General features: G+C 37.8%; 3 protein-coding genes across 6 annotated transcripts; 2 read left to right on the top strand and 1 right to left on the bottom strand.

Annotated features, from left to right (window-relative positions):
* Window positions 1-22: 22 nt before the first annotated feature.
* Window positions 23-1,391, top strand: polr2l (RNA polymerase II, I and III subunit L). The gene is made up of 3 exons (XM_067496365.1): window positions 23-146; window positions 619-723; window positions 1,118-1,391. Exons 2-3 carry the CDS (start codon window positions 629-631, stop codon window positions 1,224-1,226), a joined length of 204 nt encoding a protein of 67 aa, XP_067352466.1. The 5' UTR covers window positions 23-146; window positions 619-628; the 3' UTR covers window positions 1,227-1,391.
* On the bottom strand, window positions 1,198-7,482 carry LOC137123017 (cleavage and polyadenylation specificity factor subunit 7-like). Of its 4 annotated transcripts, none has more exons than XR_010913790.1 (10): window positions 6,905-7,482; window positions 5,989-6,192; window positions 5,661-5,764; window positions 5,426-5,571; window positions 4,981-5,326; window positions 4,351-4,454; window positions 3,577-3,721; window positions 3,275-3,498; window positions 1,881-1,965; window positions 1,198-1,323 (listed from the first exon to the last, which is right to left on the bottom strand). XR_010913790.1 is itself a non-coding variant. In XM_067496361.1 (9 exons), the coding sequence occupies exons 1-8, from the start codon at window positions 6,986-6,988 to the stop codon at window positions 3,279-3,281; spliced, it is 1,353 nt and encodes a 450-aa protein (XP_067352462.1). In that variant the 5' UTR covers window positions 6,989-7,482; the 3' UTR covers window positions 1,698-1,965; window positions 3,275-3,278. The 4 variants fall into 4 exon arrangements, 2 of the variants coding, with proteins under 2 accessions (XP_067352462.1, XP_067352463.1); XR_010913791.1 differs by lacking the exon at window positions 1,198-1,323 and adding an exon at window positions 1,777-1,795; XM_067496361.1 differs by lacking the exon at window positions 1,198-1,323 and having other exon boundaries at window positions 1,698-1,965.
* A 148-nt stretch (window positions 7,483-7,630) lies between these two features.
* On the top strand, window positions 7,631-14,403 carry sdhaf2 (succinate dehydrogenase complex assembly factor 2). Its single transcript, XM_067496363.1, has 4 exons — window positions 7,631-7,791; window positions 8,712-8,935; window positions 9,395-9,504; window positions 13,851-14,403. The coding sequence occupies exons 1-4, from the start codon at window positions 7,768-7,770 to the stop codon at window positions 13,979-13,981; spliced, it is 489 nt and encodes a 162-aa protein (XP_067352464.1). The 5' UTR covers window positions 7,631-7,767; the 3' UTR covers window positions 13,982-14,403.
* Window positions 14,404-16,305: the final 1,902 nt, after the last annotated feature.

Genomic DNA, 16,305 nt, shown 5'->3' with positions numbered 1-16,305 from the left:
GCTTTTAATTTGGAAGATTTGACCGGAAACCTGTTGTTAAAGCGGAAGCAGAGAGCGAGCAAGCTGCGGGCTGTCTCCCAGCAAGTCTCCCTTAAAACAAAAACAAAGAAACACACTATAGCTTTAGGCGAACTAAATTCGTGACGGTAAGTAAATACGGATACTATTCTTTTTGTGTTCATACAGATGTAAAACTCACATGGCAACTCGTGGTAACATGTAACTAGCGGCTAACGTTAACCCAGTTACGTTTAGCTATTGTGCTAACGCTAATCGCGTGGCTAACGTTAATTTATACCAGGAGAGGTAAGTGAAGTTCGCATTACCACTAAACATAGCTATACGTTACCACGTAATATTACCTGTGTTTTTTGCGGATTATCTAACTACACTTTTATAAGAAACAAGATGTATGAAATTGCCATGGAGTTAACCACGTACGCCGTGAGCTGCATCACGACCCAACAATATAAACGTTAACTCAAATCCTAACGTAGCGTTAACGCTTGCTACTTGCATAACTTGAAGGATATTGTCACCATTACCCAGTCAATTGATGCTACGTAGGGTTAGCTTTACAATTTACACTCATAACAAGTGATGTACTTCTGCTCCAAGGTGTCTTAAAATGATCATCCCTATCCGGTGCTTCACGTGCGGCAAGATCGTGGGTAACAAGTGGGAGGCATACCTCGGTCTGCTTCAAGCTGAGTACACTGAAGGGTAAGAGTTATATTTACTGGCTTGCGTTACCTCAAGCTAGTAGGTAGCCTTGGCTACTAGCAATATTTAACTTAAAAAGAAAATAGGATTTAAGAGTGGGGGGTAGCAGTTTGCATCTTTATACGTAGCAGCTGTGCACGAAGAGTTGCATGGAAGCAGTGAAGTAGGACACTGCTCATAAAAACCTTTTAACATATCCAGTTATGGTATGCCAAATTTATGTTAGGATTTGAGTTGTCTAGCATCAGACCTAGAATGTAAGGATGGAATGAATAGTAGCAGTTACTTGGAGCCATTTACGCCACTGACAGCAGTGATATCAATGTTTTTGATTTAGTCGTTTGAGAATCTGTATATCATGCATTAGGACTGACATTACCTCCTCTGCTTTAAGTGATGCCCTTGATGCCCTGGGTCTGAAGAGATACTGTTGTCGGAGGATGCTCCTTTCTCACGTGGATCTTATTGAGAAATTGTTGAATTATGCTCCACTAGAGAAGTAATGTATCTGGCTGCCTTCAAGAACTGCATGGACTTACTGGGGCTGTGGCCCTTATGCTATATTGATGTGTGACAACAAATGGAATCCATAGCGAAGACCTGTGGAACAATAATTTGTGAACATATTATGTATTTCTTTTCTAAATAAAGCTATTAAATGACAGTGACACTTGTAATACCGAACTTATTTACTAGACTTTACTTGGATTGTAAGGTGGAAACCATTGCTTTGTACTCATTCGACACTTTTAAAAGATCAGATGTCTGAAAAATGTGGTTAACTAAATCCTTCGCAACAGTGCATCACTTCTGCAATACAGTAATTAGAAAATGTATACATTATAGTCATTGTTTCACTGTTATAAGGTATAGGTAATTATAAAATGAAATTTATAGACCTCGGTGAGCACATTTGGCCTTAATCACAGAAGAAATTAACACACGTTGGGACCACATTTTCAGAGAATGGGTTTTAATATGCAGGTTTAATATAAAAGAAAGTGATGAATGTTACACTATTACATAAGTTATTAAGGAGGTTTTCCTGCGCATGCAACCACAATACTCTTTCCTAAAACAGGTAAAAGTCCCAGTAAGTACATATGACTGGAGAACAAGAAAGTACAATTTAGGCTTGTGGAGATCTTCAATCTCACCTTTTCTCCAGAGTTTTATACAACTTGGTGCAGAAATAAAGTCCTGTCTTCGGTCCGCTTGAAACATTTAACAGACAAGAACAGTCTGGGGAAAAAAAACAATAAATTTAAATAAGCAACATTTACACAGTGCATTATTTTTCCTTAATCCTACATTACTATTTAATGGCGGTTTGTCCTGGCATTGAATGCCATTTGCCGTTACTATAAATTACAAGGAATAATTTGGGGGGTGGTCTTATCACTGTTAAAGTTGTGCATATGCACCACCTCACTATAGAGAAGTGTCACATCATTATAGCCAAGATAGGTGTACTTGTATATAATGAAATAAAGAATAAAACATGCTGATACAGTAAGTCTGGTGACATAATGGGCTGCAGACTTTTAAAGATCTTTACTGACCTTGACTTCATGAATGACAATCTGTTTAAAAGGTTTTGTGTGCAGTGAAAGAGCATTAAGAACCAAGTGCCTGTAGGTCTTTCACTAGTTTTTCTAATACACCTTAAATCCTAGCACTCTCCACTCAAGCCACATAAGTCCACACAGAGAGAAACACACGAGGTTTTAATGGAAATTAAAATCACATGCATAAACAACTCAGACTGAAGCTGACATTTGGCTAGAAATGGATACTGCATGAAGATGTTTCTGACACCCAAACACCCCCACAAAAATGTGCATCATATTACACAACATTTTTCAAAGATAAATGTATTCAAACCAAAACTTTTTAGCGTAGTCTGAAGCATCTGCAACTGCACATGACCGACCAAAATAAAATGTTATGGCCGACACTTATTAGGACAGCAACAAAGGTCTACAGCAAAGACCATCCAGGTCCCTATTTAAAATGAAATTTGACACAGATTCCCTATGAGTAGAGACAATTCATTGTCAATTTAATATCTGTGTGGGTGTTGTAAATAAGATTAAATGTAATTTTTTAACTACTAAAGCCTCGTTCCTGAGATGTGGTTCAGAGAAGTCTCTGAGACTGCTACCAGACAACTTTTCTTTGACATACTTTTTCACATAAGACTGTTGTTTGACTCTCTGATTAGCTTTTTGATCTCTCAGTGTACAAAGGTCAATGAACTGATCTTCCAATGGTGTTGTGACTTTTGGTCTGCCCAATGTTTTGGATACAACTGATCAAGCTTATGTAAAATGTATTAGAGTACCATTCATTGCCCTGTTATAGCCATGATTTACTGATGAGAACGTGTGAGAGCACGTTTGCTTACATAACAATTTGACTTGAAACTTTCACAAAGTTGTCAGAATGCAACTTAGCAAGTTATGTTACTGCAATAATTAAAAAGGAAAAAAGCAAATAATGAAATGGTCTGATGGATGAAGAATTTATAATAAATTGCAGAAAAACTTACCACACTAACGGTATCTGTCTCTGTGATCTCTGTGCCTTTCCCGTTCCCGGGAGCGTTCCTTGTCCCTCTCTCCACTCCTGGAACGCTCTCTATGTCTTCGAGACATTCCTGCACTTTCCCAACCAGAAGAATCTTCTCTGTCACGATCTCTATCGCGCTCTCGCTCTCTGTCACGAGCCTTGTCACGGTCTCTATCTTTGTCCCCAAAACGACTGCTACTGCTTCTGCAAAGACAGGTGTCTTTGTGTTTTTACGCATGAAATGCATCATGTCTGAGAGTCCTGGAGCATTATTATACAGACCTGTAGCCATAGTTGCCCTGGATAGAGACTAGACAGTCTTTGAGTGAGGTGACCAGAGCCTGGCAGCGTTCATCTCCATACACTCTGGACTGCTTAATGATGGCAATGGCAGTCAACAGAGTCTCCATGGCCACCCGCAAGTCTCCTGGATTAACATTAGATACATCCAGATATCAGATAGAGTGAAGTAGCACTTCAAAGCTCATAGTTTGAGCTTTGAGTATTCCAGCACAAACCGGAAATCAATAGCTGGAAAACTGAAAACCAATTTGTTTAACCTTAAATATATTATCCATCCAGTGTTATATTATTGTTCTGTAAATGGCATGCAGTAATAATTATGAAAGTCTTGCATCAGATACTCAGCTACAAATTTTATGTTGTTAGTGTTGATTAATGAAATGACACTTCTCATACTGTATGAACACATCTGGCAGTGAGTAATGCCAGAGTCTGTTATAGGGAAAAACATTAAATATATATATATATATATATATATATATATATATATATATATATATATATATATATATATATATATATATATATATATATATATATATATAAAAAAATAAAACAGCATTTGTAGTAGGTATTAAGTTTTATATTATCTAAGCTGTAACAAAATGCCAAAACTTTAGGACATCTCATTCCTCTCCAAAGTAATTGTGAGAAAGGTAAGGAACAAGGCCATCAGTCGAAGGTATGTACCACCACTTGAATTTTTAATTTTGTTCTTCTTCTACTTTACAGAATCTGTTCTGCTTTACTCACCAGCTGTTGCTCCAGACACAGCCTTGGTGATGGCACTGCTGGCAACAGCTCTATTTCTGTTCATTAGTTCTTCAAAATCCCCAGCTGCACTTTGAGGTGTGTGTCTGAAAAATGGACAGATTGTTGTAAAACTGACAGAATTATCTATCCACCACAACAAATTATGGTAACACTTTAGATTACAGCCTTACTGTGTACTTAGAACAACGCTATACCTCCACAGTACCTTTGATACATATTTGTTGTTACTTGATAACAATAACCAAACTTTGGGAAATAACAGGGTTACAAGATGAGAATAAGACAAATACCTACAGCGTAAGTACAGACAAGAAGATTGTAAGAGGCTCCAGATGATCAAGTAACAACAACTAGGTACCATGGAGGTACACCGTTGTTACTAGTAAGTACACAGTAAATTCACTGTACTTACCCTGTAAGTGGCGAGCTGTAATCTAAATTACTACAAAATAGCTACAAACATTGCTTTAGTACTCCTCCCTGTATCCTGTTGTTTTGATGCTCCACTTTTAACAAACTTTTTCCCCCAAAGTTTAATCTTACCTTACTTTTTACATGTTATAGTATATTCTTTGCACTAGTTATAAATATACAGGTATGTGTTCTCACTTTTGTTGGCTGTAAGTTTTACTGCTGTGCCCATCCTGTCCTGGGGTGATAAATGCCGGATTAACGTGCAGACTGGTGGATGGTTGTCCAGGAACATGTACCAGATGAGGAGGGAACAATGGTGGTGGCAGGGGTGGAGGGATGTTCATGTGCATATGTGGTAGAGGAAGAGGTGGCTGAGCAAGAAAAGGACTGGGTAATGAGTGGAACCTGTTAGGAGGGGGATGTGTTGGGAAAAGTGGAGGTATAGGGGGAGGGCTGGGCTCTTGTGACAATAATGAGGGAATCTTCTCTGAAGAATCCATGTCCTTGGAAGAGTCTTTGGAATTAACACGAAGGGGTATACCTGTACAGAACACATTGTTATGAAAGATGACAGCCATACTGAGATTTTGCAATATAATGTATATTATTTGCATCTTGTTTATAATTACAGTGCTCTTACGTTTATTTGCTATTTCCTCAAACACCGTAAGGTTCTGGCGAGTGGCAAAGCGGCAGTCTATCCTTTCTCCATTGAGTTCACATTGGGGTATTTTTTCCAACAATATTTTTAATGACTCCTCTGAGGTTACTACCACTTCTGCAAAGCTGTATTTCAAAATAGAAAAAACAACCCAATATACAACACATTACACAACACTTTATATTTTATAAAAACTGTATCTGCAACCACTCACCCTCTTGACTGGCCATTAGCTTTGTTCTCAGCAAATTTGATGTCTGTGATGTCCTTCACACCCAACGTTTGGGCCATGCTCATGAGATCCTTGTCAGATGTCCACTGCATTAAATAGCCAGTTTAAGAAAGGGGGGGGGGGGGTGGGCAGGAAGGTAGATGGTTACTTATGAGTTTAATAAAACCTAAGACTAAAAACACATATTAAGCTGCGTGACAGTAGTTTGTTTTTCACAGGAGGAGTTCTTGAGGATATACAAACTCAAATGAAAGCAAAAATACTTTAAAATACTTTTAAAATTTGAATCCACATTAGGAGTAAGTGTTACCCATGAAAAATTTCCAACATATAAAGACAGTCTCCTTAGTGAATGTGCCCCTTTTTCGGTTTTCACTGCTGATGAATGAGCCTCTTCTTTAAGTGGTGTCTCCTTAGGAGGGCGCACATTAGTAGTAACTTTCTTGTCCTGATTAACAGAGCCAGTCAGAACAGCATCAAAAAGTTCATTTGCTTCGGCGATTCTTTCCAAATCCTGTGGGGTCATTGAAAATAGTATTAAAATCATGACAGACGTTGCCATTCTGCGTATCTTAACATGCAGAGCATCAGTAAACAAAACGTCCTAGGGTCCAGCAACGGTACGCGTGCAATAATAGCAAATCACTGCCTAATTTTTGATACTGAACGGTGCTACATACATTTAAGCAGTTTAAGTAAAAAGGCAACACACTAGATTGAGTTAATTTTATATTTAAAAAAAATTAAGGTGCACAACAGAGCCTGGTAAATGGCCGCTTATATACCGCTTTTATCCAAGGCGCTTTACAATGTTGCCTCTCATTCACCCATTCACACACACATACACACCGATGGCGGTATATCATAAGACCTAACTCCAATGAACGGTTAAAATAATTCTACATAATAAAACTTATGACGATACAACTTAAGCTGCAGATTTTAAGTTTTTTTTTTAGGAATCCAGGAATGTTGTACCAGATGGTATTAGTGTCTGAATTTTATTTTGATCACAATTACCACCCCGTGTGACCAATGTCAAGAAATACCTGAGACCTGTAACGTTATCTTAACTTGCCCTCCTCATCTGCTCAGAGTTTAATCATGCACCTTAGTAAATGAACGAGATGCAGTAAAACTCTACCAAAGCAAGCCCCCCAGGACCTTACACCGACCCAGTTTCTGTGCTCCTCTCGTTGCTGCACTTGCTCCGGCATCTCACTCACCTCGTCGTTTCGATTGAGGTCACTGAAGACTTTCATGCGATCCTTTGAGGTACTCGATCCAGCAGCAGGTCTTGCAGCAGCCATCCCGTGGGCCTAAAAAAATCCAGTTTATGGCACTACAGTTGGCTTTTTTGTTTTGTTTTGAGTGTAGTTCACGCATGCACTTTGCATACCGACAACAGGCGCCTTATCAACATTCGGGATTTTCGGTTAATGATACAGTATGGTTATTTTGTAAACCTTGTTTCTAACTAACGGCAAGCTAACGTTCCGCTCGAGACCGCAAAAATAAAACTATAGCTAAAACAAAAGAAATTACGACAAACCAAGAATACAAGATGCGGACATAAGTTAATATATAATACACTGAACATATCAAACACTGAACACTACATGTACTGCCTTCCTTGCAGCCTTTGACTGCAAGGCACTTTAAGACTAACGTTGCTGTGGTTTCGGTTTTTGATTAGCTAATGCTACTGTTGCTAAGAGAACATTTCGCTAAGTGCGTCAGAGATATTCCACCGGCTAACAACAACAATTTACATGGGTTCCTAATGTAGAGCCTTTTGCGTACTAATGACAGGGAAACGCGTCTATCTTTCACAGGGAGTAAACAAGATAACTTAATACATACAAATCAAATAAAAAACTTATTTGGTCCACGTTAGATGAAATACAATTTTATCTTCAACTAAACATTAGTGTTTCCTGAACAATATGGCGTAACGTGTGCGCTGTGTCCAGTCCTCCGTCCTTAGCTTCCCCGGTTGTGAAAGTCGCATGTTCAGTGTTTTTGTGGGACATTCGAAACAGTAGTTCATCTGGCGTCAGAAGTCTCTCAGCTTCGCAAGGAAGAAGCGATGTTTTCTGTAGTTGCAAAAAGAGTGAGTAATCAAGTAACGTTACTGTATATCTAACCATGTGTAATGTTAGAGTTGTTGGTGGAAGTTATAATGCTAACCTACAGCAGCACTAACATTAGAACATAACGACGACATTTTTTTAAAGCTTTGACGCGAATCGTTTTTATTAATCCGATGTCATAACATGAGGTAGCAAAGATGACCATATTGATATACTGTTGTAAATTATTAAGGGTTTCTGATATTAATTCAGATGCCAGCTGGAGTACACAAACAGTTGTAGAACAAGGACATTACGCATTCGCCCTCTACCACCACCGCTTTTTCACTGTATTACATTTTAATGTAGGTCTAGTGATCTTTAAGTTCTTTATCTAATGGAAAACACTTTGTGGTGCATTGATAGGATAAGTAGATTAGATTTCATTCACATTTATGGTAGAATGCGTCATAGCCTTCGGCTTCCTAGGTCAGTGGGGCTTTACTGTTCTTTCTACATTTAAAAAAAAATCTGTTAAGCTTCGTAAAATTACATTACAAAGCAGAGGAGGGAGATCACCACGTATTGTTAGGTCTCAGTTTTTGTGCTGAGACATTTTTCCATGCTCACACAGTCTATGAAGAAAAGAAAAAGAGGAATAATAATACATGATACAAGGAAAAAATCAATTGTATACTATTTAACAAAATACAATATTTAAGAATAAAATGTGACCTTTGTTATGAGCTATATAAAAGCCATGCCCCTTTTTACATAAATATGAGATGATATAATTTTTTATTGTTTGGGTAGTTTTGGCACACTAGGATGTCAGCTCAACAACAGCACTGCATCTTTAAGGAGACCTCGACAATGAATTGTTTGACTCACATACATTTGATAAAAATCATACATGGTAAGGCATTAATATTTCTTAAAATGTGTGCTTGGTGCCTGCCAGCTGGCGACGAGTGTGTGCTGGGCAGCACGGAAACCAGCAGTCACAGGAGTGGTATCGAGTCGTAGTTACCGGGGTGACTCCCCAGATGACTCCAGGAGTGACCTTATTGAGATCCCCTTGCCACCGTGGGAGGAGAAACTGGGCGAGCCCATCGACATCAAAAGACGCAGACTTCTGTATGAGAGTCGCAAGAGGGGCATGCTGGAGAACTGCATATTGCTCAGGTTGATAAACTGTATTGTTAATTACAAATTAGGCCTAAAGGATAAGTTGAAAATTCATTTGCCTTGAAGAATTTAATTATTGCCAAAAAGGTGCTTAAAGTATTTTAGCTGGATTAAACAAGGATCCTCCACAGTTACAGTATAAATTTCCTTTGGAGTAACGTTTTTTATAGTCGTAACAAGGAAATACATTCTGTAGCAACAAAAAGGCACAATTAATTCCTAAAATAAAGCCTTTAAATACACAAGTAGGTCTGTGAGTTGTGAACACATTCTTTAACATCTTTAAACCAACTTGTGCAAATTGTGAAGATAAGCATTTTAAATTCCTTGTTCCATCAGGGTTTTTACATCCTGACACACTTTCAAATTTTAATTCACCAGCAGCTCAGATAATCACCAGGTACTATGATTGTCTAGGTAAAGAAAATAATCCCACTCAAATCAATTCTCTTGTAGCCTTTTTGCAAAGCAATACCTGAACACAATGAGTGAGATCCAGCTGCAGCAGTATGACAGACTGATTAATGAACCAAGCAATGACTGGGACATCTACTACTGGGCAACAGGTAAGATGATAGTTATTTTCCTTAAGCACGTGATATCACCACTACAATCTCATACAGGCCACTCGACATGATAGATTAACTTATTAGAGCGCTGGAAACAGACTAGTCAAGAGACATTTAAAAGACTGAAGGGAATGTGGAAATACATTAGAGTGTCTCAGCAAAACATTTAAATATTTAATGACAGAAATGTTTCAAGTTTGCAATATTATGTTTACATAAGTTGCAATTAGGAAATAGTTGCTTTGCAAACTTTGGCTTGTTTTGTGTTAGCAGAGAAATCAATTGTAGTCTTTTAAATTCATTCTGCAACAGAGCAAAATTTGGGAAAGTTCAGGTGGAATAATAATTATTTCTACTTGTTTGTTTTATTTAATATGTAATAAGTATAAATTCATTACATCATTCTGCTGCTGAAATAATTAACAGCTTCACTTACAAATTCACCGTATTACTGTTGTTACTGCTCCTTTGGGACTTCACCCTGGCACTGGATTCAATTCAATTCAATTCAATTCAACTTTATTTATATAGCGCCAATTTACAACAAAGTCATCTCAAGGCACTTTACAGAATAAAGTCCAGACTACACAAGTATGTAGAAGCAACCCAACAAATCCCCCTTGAGCAAGCCCTAGGCAACAGTGGAGAGGAAAAACTCCCTTTAATGGGAGAAACCTCCAGCAGAACCAGGCTCAGGGTGGGCGGCCATCTGCCTTGACCGGTTGGGGTGAGTGGAAAGTGGAGAAAGAAAAGAAAAGAGCAACGAAAAGCAACAACGAAAAGCAACAACAAAACAACAAAAAAGCAACAACAAAACAACAAAAAGCAACAACAAAAAGCAACAACAAAACAACAAGAAAAGCAACAACAAAACAACAAAAAAGCAACAACAAAGCATCGTGCAGGTTGTAGGATATAGAATTAATGGTATACAGTAGTGACAAGTAAATGTATAGAGAAAAGCTAGTTCAGGTTGAGTGAGCAGTTTAACTATAAGCTTTATCAAAAAGGAAGGTTTTAAGCCTAGTCTTAAAAGTAGAGAGGGTGTCTGCTCCCCGAATTTGGATTGGAAGCTGGTTCCACAGGAGAGGAGCTTGATAGCTAAAGGCTCTGCCTCCCATTCTACTTTTGCAAACTCTGGGAACCACAAGTAGGCCTGTATTTTGGGATCGAAGTGGTCTAATCGGGCGATACAGAACTATGAGATCTTTTAAATATGATGGAGCTTGACCATTAAGAGCTTTGTATGTAAGGAGGAGGGTTTTGAACTCTATTCTAGATTTTATGGGAAGCCAATGAAGAGAAGCTAGTGAAGGTGAAATATGATCTCTCTTTCCTAATCCAGTCAGCACTCTTGCTGCAGCATTTTGGATTAATTGAAGGCTTTTTAGAGAGTTATTAGGACACCCCAGAAGTAGGGAATTACAGTAGTCCAACCTAGAAGTAACAAATGCATGGACCAGTTTTTCGGCATCACTTTGAGACAGGATGCTTCTAATTTTAGCAATGTTCCGTAGGTGGAAGAAGGCTGTTCTAGAGATTTGTCTTATATGTGACGTAAATGCCAAATCCTGGTCAAAAATAACTCCAAGGTTCCTCACCGCAGTACTGGAGGCCAAAGTTATGTCATCTAAAGTAACTATATTGTTAGACAGCATATTTCTCATGTTTTTAGGCCCAAAGAGGATGATTTCAGTTTTGTCTGAATTTAGAAGTAGGAAATTGTAGGACATCCAGGTCTTTATGTCTTTTAGACATGCTTCAAGTTTGACTAATTGGTTAGTATCTTCTGGTTTCACAGATAAATAGAGCTGGGTATCATCTGCATAGCAGTGGAAGTTTATGGAATGTTTCCTAATAATTTTGCCTAAAGGTGACATGTACAGATTAAAAAGTATTGGTCCTAACACAGAGCCCTGTGGAACTCCATAGCTAACTTTGGTGCATAAAGAAGAGTCATCATTAACATGAACAAGTTGGAATCTGTCTGACAGATAAGATTTAAACCAATGTAATGTGGTTCCTTTAATCCCAAATCTATGTTCTAGTCTCTGTAATAAAATGTTGTGGTCAATGGTGTCAAATGCGGCACTAAGGTCTAGTAAGACGAGTACGGACACAAGTCCATTATCTGAAGCGAGGAGAAGATCATTGGAGACTTTTACTAGTGCTGTTTCTGTACTGTGATGAACTCTAAATCCTGACTGAAAGTCTTCATACAAATTATTCCTGTAAAGGTGATCACATAATTTTTTTGCAACTACTTTTTCCAGGATTTTAGAAATAAACGGGAGATTTGATATTGGTCTATAGTTGGCTAAATCACCTGGATCAAGACAGGGTTTTTTAAGTAATGGTTTGATTACAGCAACTTTATAAGCCTTTGGTTCATAGCCAGTTTCTAAAGATAAGTTAATCAAATCTAATATGAATGTGTCTATTAAAGGTAGAACATCTTTAAGCAATTTGGTTGGAACAGGGTCTAAAAGACATGTTGTTAGTTTTGAGGAGGCGATAGTTGAACTTAGCTCAGTGAGATCTATGGGTGAAAAACAGTCTAAGATGGATTGGGGCCTTATTGAGGATTCTAGAGCTGTTGTACATGAAGATCTATCTGTAATATTTGTAGGGAGGATCTGGTGAACCTTTTCCCTAATGGCTGCAATTTTATCAGTAAAGAAAGTCATAAAGTCATTGCTGCTCAAAGTTAAGGGTATACTAGGCTCAACAGAACTATGGCTCTTAGTCAGCCTGGCTACAGTGCTGAACAGAAACCGGGGGTTGTTCTTGTTTTCCTCTATTAGTGCGGAATAATATGCTGTTCTGGCATCACGGAGAGCTTTTTTGTACACTTTTAAACTGTTTTTCCAGGCTAACCGGGATTCTTCTAAATTAGTGGAACGCCACTTCCTCTCTAATTTTCGTGACGCCTGCTTTAAGCTGTGCATTTGTGAATTGTACCATGGAGGTCGCCTCCTCTGATTCACTGCCTTCTTTTTCAGAGGGGCAACTGTATCTAGTATCATACGCAATGAGGCTGCAGAATCGTCAACTAAGTAATCAATTTGTACAGGAGTAAGATGGCTACTCACCATAGCATTGACACATGGTGGTGAAAAAGATGAAGAAATAATTTCTTTAAATGTATTCACAGCATTTTCAGATAAACATCTGCTGTAGTGGAATTTTTTCCTAACTGCTGTATAGTCCGTTATTGTAAATTCAAATGTTATTAGAAAATGGTCAGACAAAAGAGAGTTATGAGGAAATACTATTAAATTATCAGTTTCAATGCCATATGTAAGTACAAGGTCTAATGTGTGACTAAAACAGTGAGTGGGTTTATTTACATTTTGGGAAAAACCAATTGAATCTAGTAATGAATTAAACGCAGTGCTCAGGCAGTTACTGTCAGCATCTACATGAATGTTAAAGTCACCCACTATAATGACTTTATCTGTACTAAGCACTAAATCAGTTAGAAAATCAGAAAATTCAATCAAAAACTCTGAATAAGGGACTGGAGGACGGTACACGATAACAAATAATAGTGGTTTTTGAGTTTTCCAGTTTGCGTGTGAAAGGCTAAGAGTAAGACTCTCAAATGAGTTATAACTATGTTTAGGTCTAGGAATTATTGATAAGCTAGAGTGAAATATTGCTGCTACTCCTCCACCTCGGCCTGTGCATCTAGGAACATGATAATTAATATGACTTGGGGGGGTTGACTCATTTACTGTCACTGTCTAGAGATTTTTTATCCTTCAAATTTCTCCTTAATTTGATTCAATTATGTGTGTGTTTTGTTGTTCATAATGGTTAAAAAACATTGTCATAGTGAGAACAATGTCAACTGGCAGAAATACAGTCAGATAACAATAATAATAAAAAGACAATTTCCAAGGTAACACACACAGTGTCTCATTTACATTTAGGCCAATACTATTAGAGATGAACAAATTAAAATGTAGGGTCTGAAACACAAGTAACAATGCCTTCTATGGAGAAGCTGTATTCTTTCTTGTCTTTAAAGAACTACTGTTGGCTCTTTCCTTTACTTCAGCATGAAACTAATACAAATATTCATCTGCTTCTTCTGGCTTTTTGATGTCAAGAGCAAATGTCATGTTGAATACGGCTACATCAGCTTTCGGTTTGATATTCTTAGCTCGTCCTAAGATACACCCAGGTGATATTGGAAGGGCTCCTCTCCATGTGCTCAATGCTCTTCAGACATCTGTCACATGATTAATCATCTTTAATAAAATAACCAATATGGTATAAGTCTATGGTTTTCCACCAGGACCTCAGAATAATGTAAGTTTTTTTTTTTAACTTAACAGAAACCCAGCCCACTCCTGAGGTTTATCAGGGAGAAGTCATGGATATGCTGAAAGATTTCACAAAAAATCGCAACCATGAACAGAGGTTGGATGCGCCCAGTTTGGAGTACCTACAAAAGGAAAGCCAATGACTTCCATGGCCTTGTAAGAGACTCGTTTAAGGTGGACTGAACATCAGTGTATTAACCTTTCTGAAAAATCTATGGAAGGCAATTATGTCTTTTGTTGAAAACAGCAAATTATACAAATTTATTGTGGAGTGTTAAATATCTTAAACACTTTACTACTATCCACCTATTTATGTGAACATTTTGTATTGTAGCCGTAACAGTCCGTCATAAAAGGGAAAAGATTTGTGGACTTGTGATGCAACACATTGTTAACAAGGACCATTTTACAGTAACTGTAATGTAAATGTATTATTGAAAACTGTAAATTAAACCAGGCCGGTATGGCATGCATACTGAAAAAGACAGCTTTCATAAATATGTACAATCATTTAACTGTCACTATTACAGACATAAAAGATTATTAAATAAATGTTGATCATCTACTGCTTGGATAAGGGTCACATGACTTGAGGGTGCCATGACTGAGAGGGTACAGACAGCATTCGTTACATAATGAAGGTTGGGTTGCCTGCAGTGTCTGTTCATAGGCACCAGATGGAAGCAGATTACTTTGTTCTCACTGACTGAAGGCCCTGATGATCTGACACAGACACCTGTGCCTATATTTCACATACCCTATTTTTTTTACAATGTGATAATATCAGCTGTCTCATTGATTTGAATGACCATCTGATGAGCACCCTTATTCAGATGCCTATAAATGATGAAAACTTACAGTGCAAGCTGTCTGAACAAACCAATTACATTTTTGGTTCCTTATCATGGTCCTTCTTGTCTTTCAACTATCCCTCCACTAACTGCTCATTGGCTGAACACATCTGATCCACCTGAATAAGAACACCTGCCTTAATGAAACCTCAATACTGCATTTAATCATAAATAGAATATTAAGTAAAATATGTTTTCATACACCTTTTATGAGACCAACCATCCAGGGTTTTCTCGTGGCAAGATAAGTTTTAGTTAAACAAAATATAGGTTTGTTCTATTTCTCTCCTCCACCCCAGATCGGTTTACCTTATTTTTGGGAACATTTCTTGCCTGGCTGTGTCGTGTTGGTTCGGTAAGACCGTGTAGAGACAGCAGAAGGGAAATACCCTCTGGCAGTGAGATGTGAAGATAATCTCACAACAGTTGACAAGACTGTTTGTGTACGCCAATAGAAATACAATTTACACATGATCAACTTACAAGGTTTTACAAAAACAAGGAAATCATACAGATATGAGTCAAAAGTTAATATATGTTAAATGTAATTTTTTTTCTTCATCTTAAAAGGAAACATGTTGCCTAACATCACCAACCTTCAATTTTTAATTTCCTCAAAATAATCCGAAAATAGACCGAGGTCATGTTTTTTGTTTCTGTAATCATTGCCCCTAATGCCACCTCAAATTAGCAGACAATCGCTGCATTACTTGAGAACTATTTTGAGGTACTTGCACTTTCCTTTAGTGTTCAATTCTATTTCTATTTTCTGTGACTTTCTACTTTCACTGTAGTAAATTTTTGAGGTAAATATTACTCTTGTACAGCATTTTTCAATGCTATAGCTAGTTAGTATTTAATTTAACATTTAAAAAGTGAAAAAAACTTAAACTAATTCTGAAAAAAGTGTCTTGCTACTGCCCAGTGTCACAGTGCCACAACAAACATAAAAAACAACTATAATTCGCTAAAATTTAGCTCGCTGTAAAGCAGAGCATTTTTTACCATTAATAATGTCAAAACCGCTCAAATTCATCTACTTAGGAAGTAGTCTTCCCTTTAGGTTGGAAGCTTGTGGTAAATACTATAACTAATAATATATAAAGAAAATAATTCCTTCATTTCATTGAGCTACAAACTAAAAGTGCTGCTTACATTTTAAAACACACAGGGGCAGAAGTAGCTCAGTTGGTAGACTTGTCGCTTATTGACCATAGGGTCGGAGGTTCATGCCCCTCTTCCCAATCTCGTGTTGAAGTGTGTGTGGGCAAGACACTGAACCCCCAGCAGCCCATCCCCATCCCCAGCTGTGCAGTGCCGGTCCCAAGCCCCGCAGAAATTGGGAAGTGTTGCGCCTGGAAGGGCATCCGGTGTAAAAGCTGTGCCAAATCAATATGTGGGCAGATTATCCACTGTGGCAACCCGGAACTCACAGGATAAGCCAAAAGGACAAAAAAAAAAAATTTTTTGCATAACATAATTATGTGTATCGATGTAATGTAATCAGTGAAATTGGCCATTTTATTGAGGAAAATGTACTTTTAAGTTTAATTATATTTTGCTTCTTCTTCTTTTCCTTTCGGCTGTTCCCTTTCAGGGGTCGCCGCAGCGAATCA

Source organism: Channa argus, chromosome 2, assembly GCF_033026475.1.
Source record: "Channa argus isolate prfri chromosome 2, Channa argus male v1.0, whole genome shotgun sequence".
Classification (NCBI taxonomy): domain Eukaryota; kingdom Metazoa; phylum Chordata; class Actinopteri; order Anabantiformes; family Channidae; genus Channa; species Channa argus.
This window is presented reverse-complemented; position numbering and strand designations above follow the sequence as displayed.